The 25709-nt window shown below is 39.1% G+C and overlaps 1 protein-coding gene across 3 annotated transcripts; it reads left to right on the top strand.

The window, feature by feature from the left end:
* The first annotated feature begins 14342 nt into the window (after positions 1 to 14342).
* LOC104376228 (receptor-interacting serine/threonine-protein kinase 2) lies at positions 14343 to 25430 on the top strand. Of its 3 annotated transcripts, XM_086621166.1 has the most exons (12): positions 14343 to 14494; positions 16732 to 16885; positions 17086 to 17241; positions 17373 to 17521; positions 19346 to 19395; positions 20533 to 20694; positions 20872 to 20957; positions 22487 to 22555; positions 22882 to 23047; positions 23945 to 24079; positions 24803 to 25054; positions 25396 to 25430. In XM_086621166.1, the coding sequence occupies exons 1-12, from the start codon at positions 14343 to 14345 to the stop codon at positions 25428 to 25430; spliced, it is 1566 nt and encodes a 521-aa protein (XP_086477292.1). The 3 variants fall into 3 exon arrangements, with proteins under 3 accessions (XP_086477292.1, XP_009981064.1, XP_086477293.1); XM_009982762.1 differs by lacking the exon at positions 25396 to 25430 and having other exon boundaries at positions 24803 to 25125; XM_086621167.1 differs by lacking the exon at positions 25396 to 25430 and having other exon boundaries at positions 22882 to 23005; positions 23954 to 24079; positions 24803 to 25125.
* Positions 25431 to 25709: the final 279 nt, after the last annotated feature.

Below are 25709 nucleotides of genomic sequence, written 5' to 3' on the forward strand. Positions count from 1 at the left end.
AGTTTGGGGACTTTTTCTTTGTGAGTAGGGGATCCACCGAAGCAAGGGAAAAATGGTGTAAAGACTCCTCCTCCTTTAAGAAAGGAGCGGCAGTGAACAACATGGATGAACTGACCTGTACTCCCCCATTCCCTGTCTCCCTGCGCCGCTGGGGGGAAGGCAGAGCCAGGAACGAAAGGAAAATAGGGGGTGGGGAGGTGTTGTTTTAAGATCGGGCCTTGTTTTCTCTTTCTCCTCTCAAGTAACCGGTTTCGTTCCCTTTTGTCTTTTGTTTAGTAACTGTTAATAAATTGTTTTGTTTTTATGAAGAAAGCCTGAGTCATGTTTTGCCCGAGACCATGCTTGGTGGGTGCTCCCACTCGGTTCTTGTCTCGACCCTCAGTCCTAAAAAAAACCACGACAGCTCTAAATGAGACACAAATGTGCCTGCAAAGCTTGCTAGATCAATCTTATCATGACTGGTGTCAGCAGCAATTGTGATACCATCCTTCCTCTAGCAGTAATATGTAAAGTGATGACTTTTCAGCTTATTGTAGCTTTCATCTATGAACTTGGCAGGTTTTAGCTGCTTGACTTTTTGAAAATCCCCCAAAAATATACTAAATCTTTCTGGAGATAATGAATGGATTATCACCAGTACTCTAAGTTTTGGCAAAACTAAGTATCCGGAGACGAGATGTCTTCAGTGGCTTTTTTTTAGAACATTTGGTTGCAAATAATTCATAGTCAAATGAAAAATATTTCTTACAGCTAATGTTTAATAGTCTCTATGGTTACTTTAGGATGAAAGTGATTTTTAATCCTCAGCTTATACAAGCAATCAGATTCTTGCTTTTGTCATCAATATGCAATAATTGATTTATACAGAGTTTTTAGTACTGATTTCTGAAATACAAATAATTTTACCACCACCATCTAAGAATGAGCTGTTGCCATGGCTAAAATGAGACAGGCCTGTTCTTTTCCTCCTAACATTTTTTCTTTAATTTTACACCCTGGACCACATGAAATAATATACCACCTTCATCCTCAGTTCCCACTTGGGTTCAAGCTGCCCTCTCCAGCAGTCCCATCCAACCCTCTAACACATTTAGTTTATTTTAACCAACCTGAGTGTAGTATTTTCAGTTCAAGGCATAGCTGAGTCCTCAAGACAATCATCACCTCTGGCATGGGCACACTGGGATAATTTCCATCCTTATACTGAACAGTGCTCTTGTGAGATTTGCTTAAATACACAGGCAAAAGCTATGTCTAACAGAAAGCTGGAGAGAGCATTCAAAGCCTGTTGTAACACTCAGAGAAGGGAAAGAAACATCCTCATGGTAATCCTCCACAAACTAAAGAGCTGAACCTTGCTCTGTGTTGGTCCCAGAGTTTCACATTCTCCTCAGGCTCCTACTGTTTGTGCAGCCCTTCGTCCCCACCCACCATCTTCTCAGATGCCTTCTGGAGTCCTCTAACCTTTCTGCCTCTTTCAGCCTTAAAAAATTATCTCTTCTGACCTTAGAATTGAAGACTTCTGCTCCCTTCCTCACCTACTCTGCTGCAAGCTCAAAATCCAGTTCACATGTGTCTCTCTGCTTAAATCTCTCCATAGAGCATACCAGAAAATGATACCTTCTTATTTACCATGTAACTCCCGATCCCCTACAAATCTCACTGTTACTACTATCTTTGGTAGCACCTTCCACCTCAAACATTTGTACCTCTATCATTTTACCTTTTCCTACTTGTTCAGCACTGCTATAGTGACTCTCTGATCTATGGTCAGAGCTTTTTTGTGCTAAGACTTGCTTCAGCCACAGCTTACAATCCTCCCAAGCAATGATGTAAAACAAGGGGCGAGAAAGCAAAGGCTTGGAAAAGGCTGCAAGAGAAAATAGCAGCTAAACAATACAGCCCAGCAAGGGAGATAATTTTCTCAACATATGAACTGTTTCAGGGCCAGAAATAAACCAACAGTTTTCCACCCTATTTTTTTAAACTGTAATGTTCCTTATTTCCTACCTTACGTATGCAACACTGCTAAGCATCTTGAGATTAAACTTGCAAGCAGAACCTATAAAAAGGAAAAGCAATCATGTTTCTGTATGCTGAAAGGGACAGTTTCGCCTCTAAAGTGAATCTAAAAATAGCTCCCAGATTGTCAAAATGAAAGAGGATGTTTTGCAAGTAAAGCTACGAAAATTTACCAGAAAACCCCACTAATGAAATAGCAGGAAAACAAAATTAACCACATTTTTCCCAATACTGAAATGATAAGAGAGAGAAGTAGTGGTAATGCGGTAGTTGGACAAAACTACATTATGTCAAGGTGCAAGAAGGTAAAATGAAAATAGGTTTTCTTTAATACCTTCGTATTCTTGTGGATACAGCATTGTGAACTCAGAGTACTTAGCTTCTAGTGCCACTAGTTAAGTGGTAGTCAGTAGACACTTATGACAGCACAGAAAGCTTCATGAACAGGGTAATCCTTCTCTATCTGCCAAGCAGCACTGAGGCCTGAAGACAGCCTTTGTAAAAAGTCACATGTGCTTTTTTCTGAACATCATTCTCACACCAAACCTGATTCTAGTCATGACTTTTATGATTTTACATACTGACCAGACCTACTATCATGCACAAGAATGAAGCCACCTAGCCTAAAGTCTCTGCTAGACTGCTATGTGTTAACTCCTGGTTTAGGAAGAGGTTAGCTTATATGGAGCCTATCAGAAACTAGAGAAACTTATTTTCTTCTGATACTTCCCTCATGGCTTTCCACTGCTGATGAAGTTCCTCTAAATAAATCATGACTGTTTTCTCTAGAAGGATACCACAGACATGAAACTTGCAATGTATGTGAAACAGTCCCTATGCTAAAAGAAACAAAACTTATTTACCAGTCTGTCAAAACTTGGTTTTTTGGGGACTATTCCCAAAAAGAGAAGGGAGAAGACACTTAGAACACTAAAATTAGAGACTTTTTCAAAAGAGATAACAGTATTAAATTCTGTAGCTTTGGCCAATAGCTAATCAGAACTTCATGAAAGTAGCATTATAGCATACAATACTACTGCAATTACTCTTTTTAAGATTAGTGTTAGACATTCGGAAACAAATCCTACCAAAGCCTACTGAACAATTACAGATTAAAAATTCATTATAGCCTAATAAATCCACATTAAACTCTTTAATAGAAACTCAGTACTTTCTGAGGGCCTATCTACAAGGGAAGATAGGCTGCAACTATTGTAATTAATCTTCTACCAGGGCCCTGAGAGCACCAACAGTCCCTAATTGTCCTCATCAGCATCATCTGGGACCTCCACCCATGGTGCTGTCTGCTCATCTGCCCAGGAACTGCATTTAGGCTCAGGCTCCTAGTGGTGTTTCTTCTCTGAGCTATCTTGTTGGTGTGTTTGGGTTCAGCCTGGTACTTTACTGATTGGGATTTGCCCTTGGATTTGCCTCTTTGCTCAAGACTTGCATGTTGACTACTAGGCCTGCTCTATGCCACTTGTGTGTACTGCAGGCTTTGCTGGTAAGGACGTGGTCCCTGTTTGCACTCAGTTCCCTGTGGCTCCTGCTCACCTTCCCTTGTGTAGTAGTCCACTCTTGCAGTTCTCTGGTACTAATAATCACAAGCGTTTACTAAAAGGAGCAACACAGTAACTTTCTTTGGGTTGAACGTACATTCTAATGAATATAGAATAATGTCAATATAGGAAAAATTTTACAGTTTGTTTTTGTTTCCCTGTGAACAAAAGAAGTAGACTCAAGCCTGCGTGAAGTTAGGCGAGACAAAGAGAAGCTGGAATGGACAGAATTGAAAACTTCTTTGAATTGTAAGTAGTTGCACTGGTGTTGAAACTAATATAGCATGATTTTCTGAAGACGGGCATCTTGCGGTTAGTAATTTTGTTACTTCAGGTATATTGAAGCTGCAGCACAAACTCGGTGATAAGCAGAGTCTTTAGAGTCTCATAAGCACTTACCTCTTGCTGTAGCACCACTGATTCATCTTCATGCATGCCCTCTTTCTTTCTTCTACCAAATTCCTTATTTTCAAATGACTTTGGGAAGTAAGTATCTTTGGGAATCTTCTTCCTGAGTAAAATATAGTTTAGACTTTTACAATTATTACAATACTATGGAAAGGGTACAGATTGAGATGTGCTATGATGGCTTTAGCATAGTGTTCCTTGTAGACTAAGCTTTAGGTAGCTCATGAACTCTTGCTTCTGAGAATTCAACTATACTTACAATTGCTATTAATAAACTGTGACATATAATAGTAGGACTTAATATTTCTGTCCATCATTGTTGTCAGCCTTTCTGACTGCTTCATTCCCTTTTATTTCCATCTATGGTATGCTTATAACATATCTATGACAACATGACACTGCAGAGAGAGTCTACTGCATTTCTGGAAAGTGTCAGGAACCGAGATTTTCACAGTTACAGGAGCATAGAGAAGTTCCTAGTTGTGCTATAGTGATCTGACTTAACAGTGCAGGTTCTCCTGACCCCAACATTCTCTTCTGCAGAGCTGCTTTCCAGCTGGTTGGCCCCCAGCATGTACTGGTGCCTGGGGTTACTCTTCCCAGGAGTGGAATTTGGCATTTCCCTTTGAATTTTGTGGGATTCCTGTTTGCTCATTCCTCATCCTGTTGAGCTGCTTTGGAGTGGCAGCACAAGCATTGCCTATTAATCCAGAGAGTCACTAAATTCGATGTACACACTGCTGTTGTATTTTGCTTTAAGTGGACAATATTTTCTGGAGATGTGCATGCTATTGTGCAAATATACTTGAGGCCAGCTGCTTCTCACAATCATGAACCTGAGCCTGTACGTGGCATTTACGTAAGCTGGGAAGACCACAGTTTTTCCCTCAGCCTGTTGGTGTTAGGGGTCATCAGCTTCTCTTGCACAATTTCTAAATCTTTCCTTTTTAATGTTTTCCATACAGCTGTCTATTTTGCTACCTGCTTTCCTGCACTACCGAAGCCAAGAGGAAGTGGGTGTATATGTCACTTCAGGACATGGATAAGCCTTGGTGCTTTTTTGTCTCTCACAGTATGATAGGGGAATTTGCAAGAGGTCATTTCTTTTTCTTGCTACTTCCTGGAAAGAACACAATAGAACAAAGTCTGTCCCATACAGCCTGTTTTCACTCATGCCACACTGCTATTTTCAGCTTGTAAAAGCAAAAGGCAAAAAAGTACTTGAGGTGATATTACTATGAAGTTTATTTTTCAGTTAAGTTCATTTGCGCTTATTAAAACGGATAGTTAAATATTTGAGGAGTTAAAAAGTCAGAATATCAGTCCCAAAAGAAGATTATTCTGTGTTATTGCAACATTTTCTTAAACCATGTGACTGTTAATTACTATTTTTGGCTCAAGTGTCTTTGCTACAGATGAAATGCTGGCTTCTAAAGAAAGCTAGCAACATAGCTAAAGAGGCAACACACTCCTGAGGACAAACAGCACTTGAGTTCTCTAGCCTGTTTGGATGCTGCCTACACGTCTCTTGCTGTGTGTTCCTGTTCTCTCATCGCTTTTGCAGGAGAAATGATGGTGATCTCCACAGGCTAAGCAATTGCTAAATGCTAGCCAGCTGTTCTATTACTCAATGACCCCTCCCCACTCAAGAAGGGGAATCAGGGAAAAGGAAAGAAACTTGTGGGGTGAGATAAGAACTATTTAATAACTGAAATAAAATAAAAGTAATAATGCTAACAATAATAATATATACAGACAAGTGATGTACAGTGCAGCCAATGTCCAGCCTGTTCCTGGCCAGTGATCCCAGAGCAGGGAAGTCCCAAAACTGCAATTCCAGAAGAGAGAGAGGAGGCCTCAGAAGCAGAATGATGAGTGAGAACCTCCAGGGACAGCGGCCATTGAGGAAGAGAGAGCGAGACTGAAGGAGAGCCAAAGAGAGCCTGTCCCCAACAAAATTTCCAATTTACAGTGAGCATGACACTACATGGTATGGAACACCCATTCGCCCAATTTAGGTGTCAATCACCCTGGCCATGCTCCCCCCGTGTTCTTGGATATCTGGGTCATTAGCAAAAAATAAACCGAAAAGCCCTTGAGCACTGTAGATACCTGCGTACCACAGCCAGCCGCAAACTAACACAGAGCGTCTTATCAACTTCCTTCTCACCAAATTGGGTGCCGCAGCCTTTTTAAAAATGCAGCTTACTTTAGGAATGTAGATTCTCTGAACAGAAAATTGATTCTATGATTATATCGCAGTGGAACCAGGACAGCAATTAAAAATTTACTGAAAGAAAGTGCTAAGCAAAAGCCAAAGATGGCAATGTTTAGCCTCCTTTGAGGAGTTCGTATGCAACATTGCCATCTCAAACATTCAAAAATTCAGCCTCTCAAACCAATGTGTTTTCAATGAGACTATGTGTAATAAAAAAAAAACCAATGTCCTGTGTTGTTCTTAGTTGTCTTCCAAACTCTTGGCCTGAAACGAATAGAGTTTCAGAGGGTTTTGATTTGGTAGCCTCCGAATGAAAGCTGGAACTTGTACTTAGCCCCTTCATTACTGCAAGATCTGTTAAAACTATTTTATTAATAATTTTTGAACAGGAATGAAGTTCCATAAGCATTTTTTTTTGTATAAAAAGACCTGCTTTCTTTTTTCAGGTGCTGTCTCTTCACATCACTCATGCAATTCATGGATTCTAGCCCAGCTAAAATTTCTCAGGTTGACAAAGGCTTCTTTGATCTGCAAAGGGCAATGATACTTGTGGTTGAAAAGACTGTTGGGACACCAAGGTAAATTCTCCTTTTTTTACGTCTTCTCTGTTAGTTGGCTGCTTTCCACAGAAGAGAAGGAAGTGCTCATCTCCAGCAGTGTTGGACTTAATTCCAGTTTGGTGCGTTAATGACCAAATTCAAAGAATATGAACTTAATAGAAGTCAATTTTAGTTCAGCATAGTTTCAACATAAACTACATCTTCCTAGATGACTGGAAGTCCACTGACGTTTACTGCAGCAATTCAGAATTCTCTCTCCATGTCACTAAATGAAAGTGGCCTACAAGCAGACTTAACTATACCGACACTTACAAGGAAGTTAGTAGCAATCTATATCTTTCAGATGCCTTTAATGTACAGGTTGCAACTTTGAAAAAACAAACAAACAAAAAAAATCCCAAACCAAACAAACCCAAACCAGCCCCACAATGGAAAAACAACATTTAGTTTAAATTAATTTTTTAAAAAATTCCTCATTGATTATCTGTGCTGACTTGCATGTTTCCATATTTCAGAATCATCAGGCAGAGAAAACACAACGCTTAGGACTAAGCCAATTAAAAACTTGCCCACTTTCCAGTGGAAAATCTAGGAGGCAGGCATGGTGTTGGTAAAGTTGGTAATGCTGTGTTCTTCCATAGGATAGGCTTCTTTTGGAGATTTGATGAATATGGCCTTACTTTCTCTCTCCTTCGAACAGGTATCCTTAGGGGAGCAAGGTGGGAGTGCTCACTATGTTCCTTTGCCTAGAAGTGCCTGAGTTTTGCTTGGTATGTGTAAAGGCTTTGAAAGTGTCCTTATATTGTCTGACATACCTAAGCTACACCTTCACAGCAACCACAGTCATACCTCCTAGGCCTCTGTCATTTCACCATTAGCTTACTGGAACTATTTATTTGCAGCTATGTAGTTGATGGAGCTGGAGGTTTAGCATTTCTCCACCCTATCTTAATACTGTTTAGTACATCATGTTCCAAAACAGATCACAAACGCTTGGGATGTGGGCTAGCACACTTTTTAGAAAGCTTTTAACAAGTTGAGGTATGATATCCGAAGCTCTCTGCACTCTAGGAGTTATTCACCTTGTTGTTCATGTTTACATGAATTATGAATTGTGTGATACCTGTTTAAGATTCCACTATTTAAAACAGTTGGGTAAAGAATTAATAAATTTTGGTGGTGCAATTTAATTATCAGAGGTGTTTGGCACTACCCATTTTACAGAAACCGCCTAAGGCCAGCAGCTGCGATACTCTTGTTTAGTCATCTCATTAATGACAAGGTGAGTGTTACGACTGTTTTCCAAAATAGCATGGTATGGGTGTTTGAGGAAACAATTTTCTTCAACAAAGAAGAAAAGGAAGCCTTAGTTTCACTGCAAATCCATGAAATGGACACCATAATTTCGTATCTTGAAGTATCCCATGACAGTGGGCAAGTACTGTGCCTGTTGGGAGTCCTATCTTCCAGAGCAAGATGATTATATCATTGGCTGCACTCATGCACTATTGCTTAGGTTTTATAAAGGTGAAATACAGAGCATTTGAATCCCAGCATTTTAATATTCACTTCTTTCAAGACCTCCTGAAATACACAAGGTGCCAAAGAAATGGCACCTTAGAACCTCCCTCTGCTGAAAGTTATCCTGTACAGATGCTCAACTGGAATAACCGGATTGAGAAATGATGATGGGAACTCTTCTGAAATACTGAAGTGTAGTATGTACTGAACACACATCGGAGGCTTTGGTATTTGGGTCATCTTAATGCTTTGATCTTCTGGTACCGTGTCATTCTTTTATTAAGCATACTTGCCCTATTAATGCTTTGTCTTATGCTGAGGTCCCTTAATGCTGCTTCTTGTAAAGCTCCCATTTTGTTTTCAATTTTATTGTAACTGGGTTCACTCTGTGTGACTCTTATGAGGGGGGATCTATAAACCACTCCTGTCTTAATAGTGACGCCCAAAGGATAACACAGTTTATTCCTACTTTCAGGATGCTTGTGTTCCTCATACACTGTCTTAGCTTGTGAGCGAGCCACAAAAGCAAGTTTGGATTGAAAAAGCAAACATTCTAATTCTTCTTGCATTGTTACGGTTAGGTTTTAAAAGAACTTCTTTGGAAACTTTGAAAAGTTTAAATATGATGTTTTTACTGCTCGTTCTTTGAAACTCAGAGGCTCAGAGTTTTGTCTGTCTTCTGAATGAAATAAAAACTGGTCTTTGGGTCTTTTGAGACCCATGGCTCTTCTGAAAGACTTGGGTTGTTACTTAGCATGAACAAATGTACATATGAGAAATAACTCACTGTCTCTGAATTCTTCCTGCAGTTATAGTCAGACACTGTCTGCTATGTGTAATTCCAATCTTGATGTGATGGCTGGATTTGCTCACTAAATAAGGCATCCTGCAGACACTCACACAATGGTCGTCTTATGTGCTCTTCAGATTGCCTTCCTGTACGTTGTTGTTTCCCCTTGCATATGGTTGGGAGTGCACTTGGTGGTATTTCTGTTAGGCTCTCAGTCTTTCCCTGTCCTTGATGGTAGCACGCAGTCTCTAGGCATCAAGCAGCTATTGTTTTTGGCAAGAGTTGTCTTTACTTCTCCAGTATCCATGTATTTAGGTATCTGTATGGCAATGAATGAATCCTATGCATAGGAGATTAGGAATATTCAATGTCTGACTTGCCCATTGTTCCTTGCTGGAAGGTTCTATTCCAAGTATTTTCTATAATTTAAAAACAAACAAACAAAAACCACGGCAACTTACGGACAGTGAAACTAAACTTTAGTTTTCTTAATTTTGTCTAATTACTGCACAAGACAGCCCTCATGAGCCTGTAGAGGTTTTTTTCCTTGCCCATTATTAATAAGCTTTCATACTATGTGAGAGGCTTTAAATTTCTCTGGATAAATTATGTGTAGGTAAAATACTAATTCTTTTTAATTAACATGTTCAATAATAATGATGTTTAATTAGTTCAGATCTGCACTGCAAATTGGCCTGTATATTTCTGGTTTCCCCAAATATGGATTAAAATTAAGCTTTATAGTTTTATACTCAGTGGGTTTTTTAAGCTCAAAACAATAGTCAAAAGGAGTAAACAAATGCAGCATTGTTCTAGCACTCTGCTTCCTCAGGATGTGATATTCTAAGAATACAGAAGTGCTTAAGACTCCTTTAAGTGTCAAAGAATTTATGCAAAATTAAGTCCTTCAAACTGTCTACAAAGCTCTGCCTAAGAAGTTTCTTTAATTAATTGTAAGGATTTTGAACAGCTGTAATTCTGCTGGAGTACAGTCTGAGCCTGACAGGCTCAGACCTTAAACAGGGGAAAACATTTTTAATGTACCTCATACAGAAGTGTAGACTATGGACACAAATGAATGCGCTGTTGATAAACCAAAGCCAAGGGGAGGAGGATCCTGTGGCCACAGCAACTTGTCACACTTCCAGCCTTCTCCAGGACTGCCAGAGCCCACTTCCTTTACCTTTGCTACTTCAGCTCCCTCGTACTAATATCACTTTTGGAGGGGTGTGCTGGGCAGAGAAAGCTGATGCTGGTCAAATAGCCACAGCTGCCAGGAAAATAACACATTGTACATGAAGTTGTACTCCACGCTTCCTACTTGCAGTGTGCTTCTTCTCAGGCCACAGAGCCTTAACCACATGATTTTCAGATATAAGGGACTTTCCTGTGACCGTAGGATTAGGTAACTGCCCTACTGCTTGTTCCCTCCCGGTTGGAGAATTACGATTTGATTCAAAACCAACAGAAGCCTCTGTTGGAGTCTTCATGGAGTGGAAAGTTTAAATGTGATCCAGTGAAATGATTGCCTTCTAAGGTCTCTGCCCCGCATCCAGCAGTCCCATCAGCCTTCAGTGTGAATGTATATGCCAGGAGCCTAGCAGGAACACAATTAGTCCTTACAGAGTTTTTACAAAACTAAATATATTCTGGACTTTTGGCATTTTCTAGCCTAGCCTCCTACCCAAAGCAGGACTACGAGCAGTGCTGGATCCAGTCAGCCATGGCTTTGCCTACCTGAGCCTAGAAAACCTTAAGGGATGGAGACTATGCAACCTGAGTGGCCCATTCCAGTACGGCATTACTCACCTGGTGAAAAAATTTTTCTAGCATCTGGCTTGAACCTCTGAAGTAGAGGCACCTGCCTATGCCACTGGTTGTTATCTGCCACTATAGAGAAGAATTTGGCTCTGTCTTCATTAACTGACCTTCAAGTAGCTGTAGGATTCTAGTAGACCCCCCCCCCAACCTCCTTCACCTAACTAAACAAGACTGGCTCCTTCAACATCTCTTTGTCAGGTACGTGCTCTAGGCTCTCATCTTGGCAGCCGTCTACTGCATCCTCTCCAGTTTCTCAGCATTTTTTTTGAACTGAGGGCCCTAAAGTTGGCTACAGTATTTCAGATACAGCCTCACCTCTTACGAGTACTGAGGTATAACGACTACTCTCATTTTGCTGACTGCATTTCTAGCGTAGCGCAGTAAGCAGGTTTCCCGAATTGTGATGATCAACTTAGCTTCCACCATAACCCCTACATCCTTTTCAGCAGGGTTACTTGACAGCCCATTGATCCTTCCTTCTTCTTTGCAACCTGATGTTACCCCTATGCTTACCTACCCTGTAACGAGGAAAAACCTGCAATTTTCATCCTGTTTTAAGATCAACTTGACTCAAAAAGTTTCAGGGGATTTTGTATTTGTGCTGTTGGTTCGATCTACTGCGGAGATAAGCATCAGCTGCACAATCTGCATGCAGCCCTACACACTTCTGTATCTGGGCTCTATCTGATGCGGTGTTTTTCACTGTTACACAGCTTTCCCTCTTGCCATTCCTCATTGTGGAAAAAGCAGCTATCCCACCTCTTTTTCTATAATCGCTCTCATTAATTACAGGCAGTTAACAAATGCAGTCACTAAAGAGTTACAGTTTGTATATCCAACCAGGAAATTTTAGATGTTTGCAGGCAGCCAATAAAAGGAGAGATCAACAACACAGCTGACTCATGGGCAGGAAAGCTCGAGCTGTGTTTGAACACAGTTCAAAGCCGGCTCGCACTTGGTATCTGCAGCAGTTTCACTCTGTCATTCCGTAGTTTTTATGCCCATATTTTCAGAGGTAAGTTCATTTTTATATCCAATTTCTTTTACTGAGACACTGAACACTAACACGATGTAGAGTTTCTCGCATACTAAGGAAAATATCTTTGCTATGAATTACTTTTTTTAAAAAAATAGCTTTTAAATTAGAAATAAATGTGTTTATAGTAGTCTCCCTCCTGTTCCTGCTTGCCTGACTAGGCAAAGACGACAAAGTTGTCTGAGACTTTTAGTCTTTTACTAAAAAATAATACAAAACCCATCAGTGCAAAGGTCACCTAAGAAATACTGGTAGTGAGTTTTTAAAAAAGTCTAGGAGCAAAAGCATTCAGAAAAGCAGAATTATTGAAAAAATGGCTGTGGTATCAATTTTGCAACCTAGGGGATAGAGAGATTTTTCTTATCTGTAATTCCATGATTAGTCCTTCCAACTGTTTTAGGAATCTGACTAGCACCCAGGATAAACAAAAGATCTCTCATTTTAGGGTTAAACTCTTGGAGATTATCAGAAAATCACTCTAAGTCTAGGTGTGGAAACAGATGTACAAACCCAGACACAGGGACAATGGTGCTTGGCATGTCGTGGTTTGTAACAGAGAAAGCTTGAAGTGGTTTTCATTTTGTTTTTAGAAAATTTCTAGTTAAATTAGGTTTTGCAAATCCAAACAGAAGCTGATGGCTAGCTTTTAGTTTCATCTAAGTAGCCAGTTAGTAGGAGTTTCAAAAACTGTTAGTAGCTTTACTTGATTCAATTTTAAATAGATACTTTCAGGAATGGTTTAGATCCTATATTCATTGTTTGATCTTCCTTGTACTATGTTTGGACTTGAGTACATTATTTTGGCTATTCAAATGATTATTTAGTATAGCATATAATAAAAATAAGACATATTTTTGCTTCTGCCAACCTTTTGATTACCTCCTTTATATTTAGGATTTGTAGATGTGTATGATCTATCTTTGCAACTTTAAAGGGTATATGGCTCATTTGGAAATTTATCTTCATTCCGAGGAATCTTTTCAAATTTTAAGAAACTCTTAACCTGTCTGTCAGCCTCATACCATATTGGATGTACTATTTAAGGAAACTGCAAGTGAAGCACCTAAGGCAGCTACCACTTTCAAACTATAATAATCTAACAAAAAGCAAAAAGTTCAACTGTGCTTTCCTATCAGAATCAAATATTGGCAAAGCTGAACTGGTAAATTAGCTGCTGAATTTTTATTTGCATTTTGGTTGTGGTTAGATGCAAAACTGAGCTTAGTATCCCTCTATGATTGTGAATGTGCCTGCATGGCGCAGCTAAGATACTGCAATTAACCAAAAATACATTGGTCACGAAATAGAAGCAGTTCAGCCATGAGCATAGGTTAATTTGTCTTCAGGGATTTGTTTCTATTTCACTCATGAAGAACAAGCAATCTGCTCAAAGTCAGAAGACTTTCAGGCCTTCTGCATCCCAGAACCAGTTTCTGTAGAGCCCATCTTCTAGAAGGACACAATTTACAACCAACAGTCCTTACTGGTTACTTCAAATTTTTGGCCCTGCTGCTTCAGTTCCCTCATGTGTTTCCTTTTCTAGCCCTGGTCTACTGGACTCTGAAGGGAGTATTCCAGTTTGAGTTCCTCTGACTCACTGACCACTGATCTTGCAGTAATCCTAACCAATGGTTTTATCCCATCTGGTTTTTTAGCCTGCTTGTTTTCCTTTTTCACCACTGACTTTTGGTTATCTCTAGTCTAATGTAGCTTTACAGATTTAATTAAAATGTTACACATTGACGCTTTGCAGAGGTTATCTCTAATCCATGTGCGTTGCCATGCAGTGTATCAGAGATGTTCAGATGGCCCTAGAGATGTACTGTATAGAGAGAGTATTGGCCAAATTACTGGGTGCTATAAAGACACAACTCCATATAGCAGAGTTCTGCCAGCTTACAGCAGCAGGAAATTTGACTTTTACCTTGCTTTCACATTGACATGTGATCCTACATTAAAGAAGATACGCAAAAATGACGCAGAATACACTGACATGAGTTATTGAAGAATTGCCTTTTTTATGAGAAGTGAGGAAACTATATTTGTCCAGCATGTAACTGTAAGATACTAGTTTGTTGTCTACATAATTCAGTATCCCTTTAAAAGCACATTTTTTAATATAAATAATGGCCCGACTTTTCAAAGTCATCAGATGGAAATAATAATGAGCAATTAATTAGCACCTTGCAGCCTCAGATGGCAAGTTATGGTCCAGACACTCCTTTGCAATTAGTGTGTTTTTCCTGTCTATAATGAAAGTCTTGACACAGAGTGGTAAAGGAAGCCTGTTGGATTAGAGTAATAGTTATTTGGGAAGGAAGGGGCGGTGCAACTTCACTGAGCTTTGATCAGTCCTTAAAACTTTTTTCTTTTCTGCCATTTCTTTCCCCAAGCCAGACATCAAGAAATGGCCAAATCATTACCTGCAGTAGCCCAGGAAGATTTGGATAGCTTTACCTTGACCAGGACAGGCTCAGGCTTTTCCCTCAAAGCCTTTCATATTACCTGGAACACTCCCATCTCAGTGAAGCTGCTGAGCAGCCCGGACACTACAGGGAGGTATGTGTCTTGCTTTGCCAACTAACCACACAGGTGGGCAGCACAGACCTGCAGTGATGGCACCAGAATGAATTGTGGCATGCCCAGGATCATCTGATCCCCAAACACATCTCCATTCCTAGAAATCCTGACTAGCCAAGAGGCAGTTATACTGAGAAATGAGCTCTATGTTTTTTAAAAAATTTTTATAAAAGTAGAGCTTAATCCTGAAGTCCTTAATTATCTCTATTAGAATTATGTCTACAAACTCTGATCAGTAATACTCAGCATGCTATGGTATTACATCTTTCTGGAGGTCCCTGAGGAGATCTCAGTTGAATTTAATCTAAAACAGCATGTCCAGGTGACAGAGTAGAGAAATGGGAGGAGGGAGGGATGATGGTCAGGTTTACAGGGCAGTGAGACGTGTACATGTCCTAATTATAAAACAAATGAGCAGTAATTGATGGGCGTCAGCCTACTGACCATAAAAATTTCAGTGTGCAACAAAACCACAGAAAGTTTCCAAGAATAATCACAAGCTACTTCTGATGAAGCAAGACCAAAGCTTTTTAGGGAATGCACTGACTGTTTATCAAAAAAAGAGTGTCTGATGTGCATCTATGGACTAGTTACTCTTGTTAACTAAGAATGCTTCCATTCAGGTGGCTTTTGTTAAAATAAAAATACAAAAATGTCCTATTTGAATACATAGCATTTAATTTGTTCCACTATAAAGGCTGCGAAGGAAAAATAAGTATTTCATACAGTATTTTTAAATTGACAGTTTAAATTGTCAGTGATACTTCAAAAACCAAATGCTGCCAGAATTCGGGAACAGTTAAAAATTTTAAGGTTTTTTTGTGGTTGGGGAGGAAGATTGCTTGGGTTTAGACAATAGAAGTCCAGCAATTTTGTTATCTGAACAAATATTATTTGTTTGGTAGATTGCTTAAAGAAAAAAAGTTTCTTCCATCCCCTGTCCACTCTTTCTTCAATTCAAACAAACAAACTCCAAAACAAAATAGTTAAAGTTACATAAATGAACATTTTACTTTGCTTTGAATTGAATATGCTATCTTGATTTGGTATCTTTCCACTCAAACTTGCTCCCTAAAACTAAAGCCACTGTTTTGCTTTTTGCTCTCTTTCTACCATTCTGATCTCTCGTTTATACTACACAGTGTTTAGGAAAGCTGCAGAATAAACTGTATTTTACTCAGCTGCAAACAGTTTAACTGTCTGCTGATGGTAAATATTTAGATTTGTGGAAATAAGTGTTAAAACAGGTGGGGCTGCGAATTACTTCCAATGATTAATTTACAGGCTTGTGAATCAACACAGTAAATATGAGAAACTGAAACTGAAGTCTCAATGTAAAGGCTGGTTAGGATAATGACAATAAGCTCCAGATCTGTTGAAATCAATGGCATGTTTAATTAATTTCAATGAATTTTCAGCTTACAAGTATGGTAGAGATAATCAGATCTTTAAAATCAAACACACAATTAACAAAAAATGAACCTGTAGCAGAAGTTTGGTGACTTCCATGAAAATGCACAATTGAATAGGCAGTTCAGTGTTTCCTGTGAGCAAAGACGTAACTGTCTGAAGTCCTTAGACAAGAAAACTTTATTCTTCTGATGGTGATCAAAGCAGAGCTTTGTTATTCTTTGTAAATAAACTGAACTGTTTGAATGCAGGTCTACAATCCAACCACAGTTGAGCTTGAATCAATTTTGGCAAAGTCACTAGAGTGGTACTGCTTACACCAAATCTAAATTTGGCTTCACTTTCATACCATGCTATGACATGTTATGATATCATATATAATTTCTATAGAATGGTCCCATTAGAAAAACATGGAAGATCATAATTTCTGTAAATGTGGATGTCACTAACAGCAAAAGGATACAAGTTCTTGGGGACAGTAAAAGGAAAAAACTTGATTTTTCTTAATCTAACATTTCCTATCATTCAGCTGTTTCCTGCCTTCGCACTTTAAACTGTGCTCTTATGTTCATACTAAAGCACTCAGAGGTCTTTTGCATTATGTTAGAAAATCACACTACACAAAGGATTGCTTCATTTTCTTAGAGTGTTTTGGAAGATGATATAATATTGGGTTTATTGGTAGAGTTATATTAGCTTGTGTTCAACCACATGGTTATCTCACATTTCCATATCCTACACTATCTCATCTCTAGCTGAAATTCCCTTCAGTCTGATCTGCCTCTAACCCTTGCGATTTTTTACAGGGAGTGGAAGTTGCTACTTCAGGATATAGCAAACGTCAGATGTTATGAGTCTGAACGTCTCCTGCCTCCCCTTGGGATTTACCAGTACCATGGACTTGTGGGGATAGTGACTGAATGGATGAACAATGGATCCCTCCACTCACTCATCCATGAGGTACATAAAAGTAGTAATCTTTTATGTGAAAAAATTAATTACAAGGTCAGCTAAAAGAGAACAATCAACATGTAAATTATGGACAGTAGTCACAGTCAATCTGTTCTTCAGCTTCTGTATTGTGCTTCTGTTTACTGTCAAATGAAAACGTGAATAGTAACAATCTCACACTACCAAAACCCACATTTTGTGTTACTCAGCATCAACTGTACCCAGAACTTCCGTTTCCCTTACTCATAAGGATCCTGTCGGATGTGGCCGAAGGGCTGCATCACCTCCACAGCCTCGAGCCTGCTTTCTGCCACTGCAGCCTGAAGCCTTCCAATGTGCTTTTGGATACACAGTACAGAGCCAAGGTGGGAGCTTCTACTTTTAGCCTATTAATGTAAAATCCAGTCATTGTCCTATTATTGTATGTATTTATCCTAGCAGACAACGTTTAATACTAAGACTTGAGGTATTGTTACTTTTTCTTCTACCTGTGTAGATATCAGATTATGGTCTAACCAACTGGAGGAAACAGCAACTCAGGTCAGACCTGCAGAACTGCCATCAGAGAAATTGCCAGGATTTAGTGTACCTCCCTCCTGAAATACTTGAAGGAGGCCTTCATTCCCAGGAAGGTGATATTTACAGGTGAAGGAGATTTCATACCTAGTCCTTGCTACATTCTACACTCTTGCAAAATACTTATTTTTATAGACACTGCAGTAAAAATGCCATATCTACATAACAGAGTAGGATAGTATTACACGAGGCCAATTATAGCAGTCAATTAAATTTGAAATTCCCCATATTTGGTGAATAATATACCAAGGTTAAGAAGAGTCTGCAAAGTTCATCACATAAATGTTTATACAATGGACTGAAATGTTTAGAAAGCATAACATAGCTGCCAAAACATTTTCATATACATTTAGAAACCTAACAACTGCAATTCACATGGTTTCTAAGCGTGAACTGTTGTTGACTTTAGTTTCAGGAAGAACTGTTGATGCCTAGATGAGGCCCAGGTCAAAATAGGACCTTTATATCAATAGTGTCCCATTAGAGTCCTATGGAATCTCTGCTGGAATAATTTACTGAGCCACTCAAGCATTCATACTTTTTAACTAAGATGATTTATACAAAGGAGGAAGATTACCTAACACCACATGTCCCTTTTGGATATGTTACATGCTTCATAGTTGCCTCAATTAATGAGACAAATTGCAGCTATTGTCTCTATGGACATTCATCTTTACAACTGGCATACAGAGCCCGTGGACTAACATTATAAATAACTTCTAAGCATGACCACTCTTCTGCTCTTAGAGCTTTTATGGAGGTGACAAATTTAAACTCCTGCTTTTTTGTTGCAGAGGCAGGCTCTAAAATGAGTCAAATAATGCATGCACTTGAGGAGACCTATAAATGATGTGACTAATCTGATGTTGCTGATAAACACAAGATTTTTGTGCAGGAAGAGTGGTGGCTTACTTTCAGGTGACATAATTCATCTTCCAGCATGTCATTCTTATATAATCTTAGATGCTCCGATGTGACTCAGTGTATGAGAGGTGCAGGCCCAGACAGCGGTGCAACAGAGAGAACTAAAGTATGTGTCATATATGAAACATTACCTAAGTACATCTAAGTTACACGTGTGTCCACATTACATTAATACTTTCCTAGAGGGTATTTAAGTAAAAGCACTTTCAGATTTTATGTGGAAATAAGGCAGAAGAGGAGGTTCTTCTAAACACTGTAACTCAGCACTACAGCAATCCTAGATCTGCTTCTTCTCCTTTTGATTGCTTTGCCTCTGGCTCATCCACAGCCTGCTTTCTCTCTTCCAGCAGCTTCCTTGCCTCTGATTTTGCAGATTGAGCTTTGTATTGAACTGTGTTTTACACTATCTGAGTTGTGGGTTATATGTGTAGATGTGTGGTATCACTGGAATACTTCCTAGGATGTTAGAAAAGGAGAGAAGCATTTGGAGACCCATCAAAATTTGCTGAAGAAAATAGAGACGCAGTGGGTCAGAATCAAGTTTTTGGTAGGTTAACTACTGTGCTTACCAGTACCTGCTGAAAAGTCCAGCTCTTTCAGTTGCTACTTAAATTACTTGAAAACAAAACAAAAATGATAGAGAAAGCAGAACAGAAGGTTCTGAAATTCACAAGAGCAAATGGAGATAAGGTGGTAACCTGAAATGTAGTTCTAATTGATCCTATCTTTAAAAAAAAATTTAAAAAATTTACTGATTTATTATTTTATAAGAACTGCTCAGTTGAAAACTGAAACTTAATAATGCAGGAAAAAGGATCTCATCAAACTAGGAAAGATTTGGATGGACTTAGTCTTGAACAACTCCTTTCTCTTAAACTAATAAACTTGCTCTTGGAAATGAGACCGTAGGTAAGGATTGCAAACTAATGAATGGTCTTTAACTGTTCTTCCCCCCTCCCTGCCCGCCAGTTTTGGAATACTGTGTTGGGAGAGTCTAAGCAGACGGAAACCTTTTGAAGGTATTTATCTCTATTGTTCACGTCAGACTTGGTGTTGCTCTAATCTTTTTCACAAATTCCTTTATTGTAGGGAAATTATGACACAAACAGCACCATCTTTTCAGATGTCCCTTTGTCTTATATTACTGTTGCAGCACATAGCTCCACATTACGGGATGTAAATATTAGAATTGCTCAACAAATCCTCAGTGTTTCCAAAGAAGCTGATCTTTCTGCAGGGAAAAGACATAGCCTCCTACCCCACTTGTATCAACTCTCCGTGCTCGCTGAAGCACTCGGTTACCAAGTTGGGTTTTCTACTTAGTGGGAAAGAATACCACTTTGTATTTGACAGCTGTAATTTCAAAATCAGGGAACATTTTGGTGACAAGCAGCTAACTGGATGAGCAGAATGCTCATTTTTAAAGTTGATCAGGATTTGAAACTCATGGCAAGAAATGCCAGTTCATGCTGTATTCTCTTAAGCAAGCAGGGAATCTTACTTTCTTAGATGAAAACGTGAGCAGTTTTAAAGAGCTTAGTTTGCAAAGCATTGTGTAATAACTGTCACAGTCTGGGAATGATCCCTTTTTCATGGAGGTGGAGATCAATGAAAGGCTTCTTTGCTATGGGCTCCATTCTGCATGGCAAAATGGGAGAACTCCTATGTTTTCACAGCCCGAGGACTTTTTAGAAATATTGCACAGAATAGTATCTTAATGTTCATATAACTTATGGCTGCCACCTTCTGGCTGCCCAAAGTAGATATTTTTGTTCAATACTATGAGGAGTTACACTCTTGTAATACAGGTGTAAGGCTTTATGTAAACTGTGTGTTTAGAATATACCCATAAAAATTACATGTATATGTGAGGTATCTGTGCATGTAGTTTACAGTGCATGTATATATAGCCATCTGTGAATTATTATTTGGACAGAATTCTTCATTCTGATATAGCCTGTTGCGATAGGTAGCTATTGTTATTGTTAAAAGTTAGCACATCTATTTTACAAGAGTGTGAATACATTTTTTTTATTTTTGCTTTTAAAAGCATTCTTTGTTTTAAAATACACAAAATAACTTACTCTGAATGCAATTTTAAGAGAGTTCTGAGGTAGTTAATGCTTTTTGCAGTGACGTTTTCCTACAAATTGCAGGTCAGACAACCCTGCTGGAAGTTTTGACAAGAATCTGCAGCAGTTTGCGGCCTGGCATTTCCGAAAACTTTATACCAAGCAATTTGCCCGAGAGAAATAGACTGTTGCACCTTATTGCCCTGTGCTGGCACCAAGAACCAGATTACAGACCACATAGTGCAGGTAACATCCAGGATGTGCTTTCTTTGCAGGATTCATAACAGAGACAGATACTCTTGCTGAGAACCTTGCTCTAGCTACTCAACATAATAGTAAAGCTACTTGCAATACACTGAAGCCTAAATATATACACACTTTCACATGCAACGTGGTATTTAAAATGCTTTATTCCCCCTGCAGAATGTGTAGCCCTTCTAAATGGAATTTTGACTAGTATAAATAAGGAGGCAATTTCCACTGCAATCTACAATCTGATGGATGCAAAGGTTAGTGCAAAATTAAGTTTTGTTCTCCTACAAGGACATAACCTGAATCTTTCAATTGCAATCTTTGAGGTCCACAACCAGGACAGGTTTTGTCTTCATTTTTTTATTAGACATACCAGAGAGCTGGAGAGTACCCTTTGGCACTTCAAGTTCATTCAGGAATTGTAGAAAATGGACATTGTGAGGTTCTCTAGAAACCATGTCAGTTGCTACCTGTGATTGTAAAAATATGATAGCTTCTTTCCAGTCATCAGCTGTACTGAGATTGGTAAACCCATGTGAGTGAGAACAAATATCAGCCTCAAGTAGAGCAGATTAGGGCTAGAACCAAGGTCAATTTTTGTTGCATGTACTGGTAAGGAGATATTTAATCCAATACCTGCTGCAGCAATACTGGTATTATCAGCACTGGTTTTGTAAGCTTCAATGCTTCTAAATTGAAGTGCTTCAGGCAGAATACATTGCTTGTCCTAGGGTCTATGAGGGCTCTCTGATACCACAGGAATGTATGGGGAATGGCCAGCAATTGAGGGATGCAGCTAACTCTGTGTGTCCACATTGCCATAGGAAACCTGGCACAAATCTGACTGTGTAAATATAGCTATATCCTATCTACTTAACTGAGATAGCCATAGAGGGGAAACTAGTGACACATGCTTCAGCTTCGGCCCTTGAACGAGTATTCTGACTCCATCTGGACTTACACAACCTGTGCTGTGGTGTTAGTTTCACTGCTGTGCTTGTGTGAGTTGTTTATGTTACTGCATGCTGGATTACTTCTACATATTGCAATCACATTCTGGGACTATGGAACAGACTTGAGGTGGCATGGTTATAGTCCGAGTCATTTTTACTACTGTTGACGTTTATTTATGACTATACTGCCAAATATTCCATAATCTAATGCTTCAGTCTCTGTTGAGCAAGGTTTTATTTTCTATTTGCTAAATTAGTGAAAAGCAATATTTATTGTTCAAACAACCAAACTGATAATATGTCCAAAATGACTGAGAAAATGCTATTGGAGATTCTTGAAAATGGATTGGTTCGTAAATGTTGAAGTATATAAACTAAAAAATAGTTGAACAAATCTGCTGCAGGTGTATAAAATGGAAAAAAGTTACAAGTATTGACACATCCTTATTGCAGCCAGTTTGGCATACTAAATGCAGAACGGCCCCGCTGTTTGGATACTTAAAGGCAAACATGTTATAGCAAGCCCAATCTCTCCCTCTCTCTCAATACAGGGCTATTTTCACCCTCCCCTGCAGGATTCAAAACTGGGTATTAAAATAAATTTGAAACAGTAACAGAGTAGAGTTGTGTCAGATTCTATGCCCTCTTACATGTGTTAAAACGCAAAATTGTCCTGTGTAATTCACTGTTACTATATATCAGCATACCTGAGAATATAATATATATTGTCAGTATAGATTGTCAATGTCATTATAAATTCTTGCTCCTGACAACTGTGAATTGAACAAACCATATGTACTCTTACTAGAATTACTGTGCCTTTTTTTTTCCAGGAGACAGCCCTTAATGCATCCAAAGGTTCAGAAAAATACACCTTGCAGATGGGCACATACAATTCAGAGGTGAGTACATGGCATGAGAGTCTTACAAGAGTACTTCATAAGCTGCTTGTTTCTCCTGCCAGCCCTGACAATGTGTCATACAACCACTGTGGGGCCAAACGTCCCTGTCTAAAACGTCCCCAGTTGGCCTATGGATCTGTGCTGCCACAGCAACCCAAGGTAACCAGCTGAAGTTGAATTATGTCTGTAGGCTCAACAGTGGCATACCCACCCTGCCCTGCACTGTAATACTGCAGCCTTCTATTCCAAGAAAAAATTGCTTAGAAAAGGTTTTATTCCAAAAAGTTTCCAAGAAGATAATTCTTCTCTATTTTGATCTTTTTCAGGTCATCTGTCCACAAAAAAAACACGTAATCAGCAAGAAAATTCCTTTTGTAGTGCCAAGCTTGTCGACTATTCTACTTGATAATAGTGCAAATGGTGCAGGAAGAGAAAATATTCTTGAGATGGGTCTGTCCAATACTATCCCAGAGAACACAACAACAAAGAAAGGTCTCTACTTTGAAACATTCAGCTCAAACTAATCTAAGAAAAGGATAAATGTTACCAGTTGTTCCATATCCACATGTGATTTGTGCGGCCGTGCCCTCTACTGGTAAAAAACAAAACAAAACAAACAACTGGTAGAAAACCAGAGATGCCACAATACCTTGTGATTGAATGTAGAGATCAAAAAGCCTCTTTTGGTAATTTTTTTTCTTTAGAACCCTGGCCTGTAGTGTACAGCTTCCTTTCCCTCACACATCAAATATTTCCTGTTGCTTTCACAGAACAAGTTCCTCCTGAGAACCACACTGCCTTGTGATACCAGGAATAACTGCTTTTTTTTGTAATTTGCTTATAAGAAAAGGAGATATGTTTTAAAAAGACCGTGTTGCCAGGAACATATGAATGATTCCTGGTAATCACCGTTCCTGTATAAATAACTTTCTTTGCCTTTCTGATGTGGATTTGTCTGATCAAAGTGTTTAAATTTGTGTCGAGAAGTGATATATTCCCTTAAAAACTCTTTCTGTACTCCTTATGCCTTTGGATACAAAAGTCAAACCACAGGAAACCAATTCACTTATAGCAACATGTGCATTTCCAAGCATTTCAGTTCTGATCAATATTGGTCAGACTAGCGGAGAGAATAGAGTGTTCCATAATTTCAGAAACAAATTCCTACAGACAGTTTGAAAAAGTCAGATGTGTGCAGTAACATATGCCAAAACCTTCCTGAGAATAATGATGTATTAACAAGGGCCTAAAGAACAGCTAGTAATAAGTAGGTGCCCTGAAGTTAGTTTTCACTGCAGTTCCAGTCTTCTGCAGTGGCTGACATTACATATACATAATGTTCTGGTATTGTTCAAGGGTCTCATCTTACTCATGTTCAACTTCTTCTAGATCACTCAGGCTCTGACAGCAGAAAATCCAATTCCTTTTGCACAATTCCTTTATCTGGTTCAACCACAGGAAAAGCAAGCAGTCAGCATAAGGACCCACCGCTGGCTCTTAAGGACAGATCACAAACTGTGACAGGTAAGACACCGTTTCCAGTTTGAGGTGGCAATATTCTCCCTGGCCAGATCTTAGTGACTAAACTGTTTAAAGTTTGGAGGACACAAATCTCTCTAAATTTTGTGCATGCTTTCAGGTATTCAGTGTAATAACTCCTTCAAACTTGATACAAATGTCTCATGAGTCTATTTGTGTACAGTGACTCCTATGTTCTCAGAAGTTCAGGCGCTGGCCACTGAAAACATATTGGCTTGTTCTTTACCAGGGTCATATTCAGGCTGAGAACAGTTCTGAAAAGACCATCATAAAAATACAGAAAATAGACATTAGTTGTTTAAGTCTGGATTTTTTTAATTTTTTTTTTTAATTATACGGAGGCCGAAAAGGCCAGCTCCTGGTTTGTGAAGCCGGCCTCTGCCTGTAGGTGAGACTTCGTGAGCTTTTTTTGCTAACTTTTTACAAGCTGGCCTATGATAGTTCTCACATCTAGCTGCCCATCCTTCTCCACTTCAATTTACTTCAGAGTGATGATGTAATTTCTGGATAAATCAACAGACTAGTTCATGCAGGAAAAATTCATCACAGATCTCTCCTGGCAACAACCAGAAATATCTCCAAAGCAACAATGGTGAACTAACTAACTCTTCTTTCCTCTACTCAGTTTATATTTCTGGTGTTGACGCTAACAGCTTCTAGAAGAAAAGAGCACTTAATTTATCTCATTTTGTTTCCTTTCCACTCAAGATCCTTGCTGCAAAGGAAACTGCTGTCAAATACTAGCCTGCCAGAGACAGACCATACTGAGCTGCATGACAGAAGGACGCGTCAACCACATCCTCGATGTCCTTCGCTCACAGCAAACGTTGTCCCGCATGGATTATGAAACAATTACCTCTTACCCCACAGTGACCAGCCGTGCTCGGGCATTGTTGGACACTTGTCTTTGCCTTGGAGAGAACGCGGCGCAGGTTGTAGTGACTGTACTTTCAGTGACCAAATGTAGTCCCCTGGGACGAGGCAGCCATTGCCCAGACTGTCCTTCTAAGGTAAATAAACTGTTGTTGTGACTTATTTTTTTGTAGTTTGTTAAGTGGTAATTTGGAATGGCAATGATTCACGTTAATTCCTCATAAGCCATTGACTGAAGTCAATCCTTCCTACAGACCATGATTTTAGTCCTCTAGTGGAAAAAGCTAGCTGGATTAAAAGGTCAAGTCAACCACTGCCTGTAGAAATTACCAAGACTGGTATAACAGTCCTCAGACATGGGAGGAGTGCAACGTGTGCCAAAGCAAATACAGCACAAGTCAGAAAACACCTTATTTCCTTGATTTTTTTTTTTTTTTTTAGAAGGGAGGAAAATGGATCATGAATTTTTGGAGGTCACGCTATGAAAGAACGGCTGTTACTAAATCCTTCCAAATAAGGATAGCAAACAACAGGGTACTGGATGAGGAGAGAAAAATTACTGCCTTTCACTGAGCTCATATCTGAGCCAGCTGTTAGAGTGCAAGGTTTAAGAGAATCAAGAATTATTTCTTCAACAAGGCCTTTATTAAGTCTTGGAAATTTTGTTATGCATATAAATTATTTTATTTTCACTCACAAATTATCACATGCTCTGAAAATGAGGAACTGATAGCAGCACTTT

The sequence above is a fragment of the Tauraco erythrolophus genome, chromosome 15 (assembly GCF_009769465.1).
Source record: "Tauraco erythrolophus isolate bTauEry1 chromosome 15, bTauEry1.pri, whole genome shotgun sequence".
NCBI lineage: Eukaryota > Metazoa > Chordata > Aves > Musophagiformes > Musophagidae > Tauraco > Tauraco erythrolophus.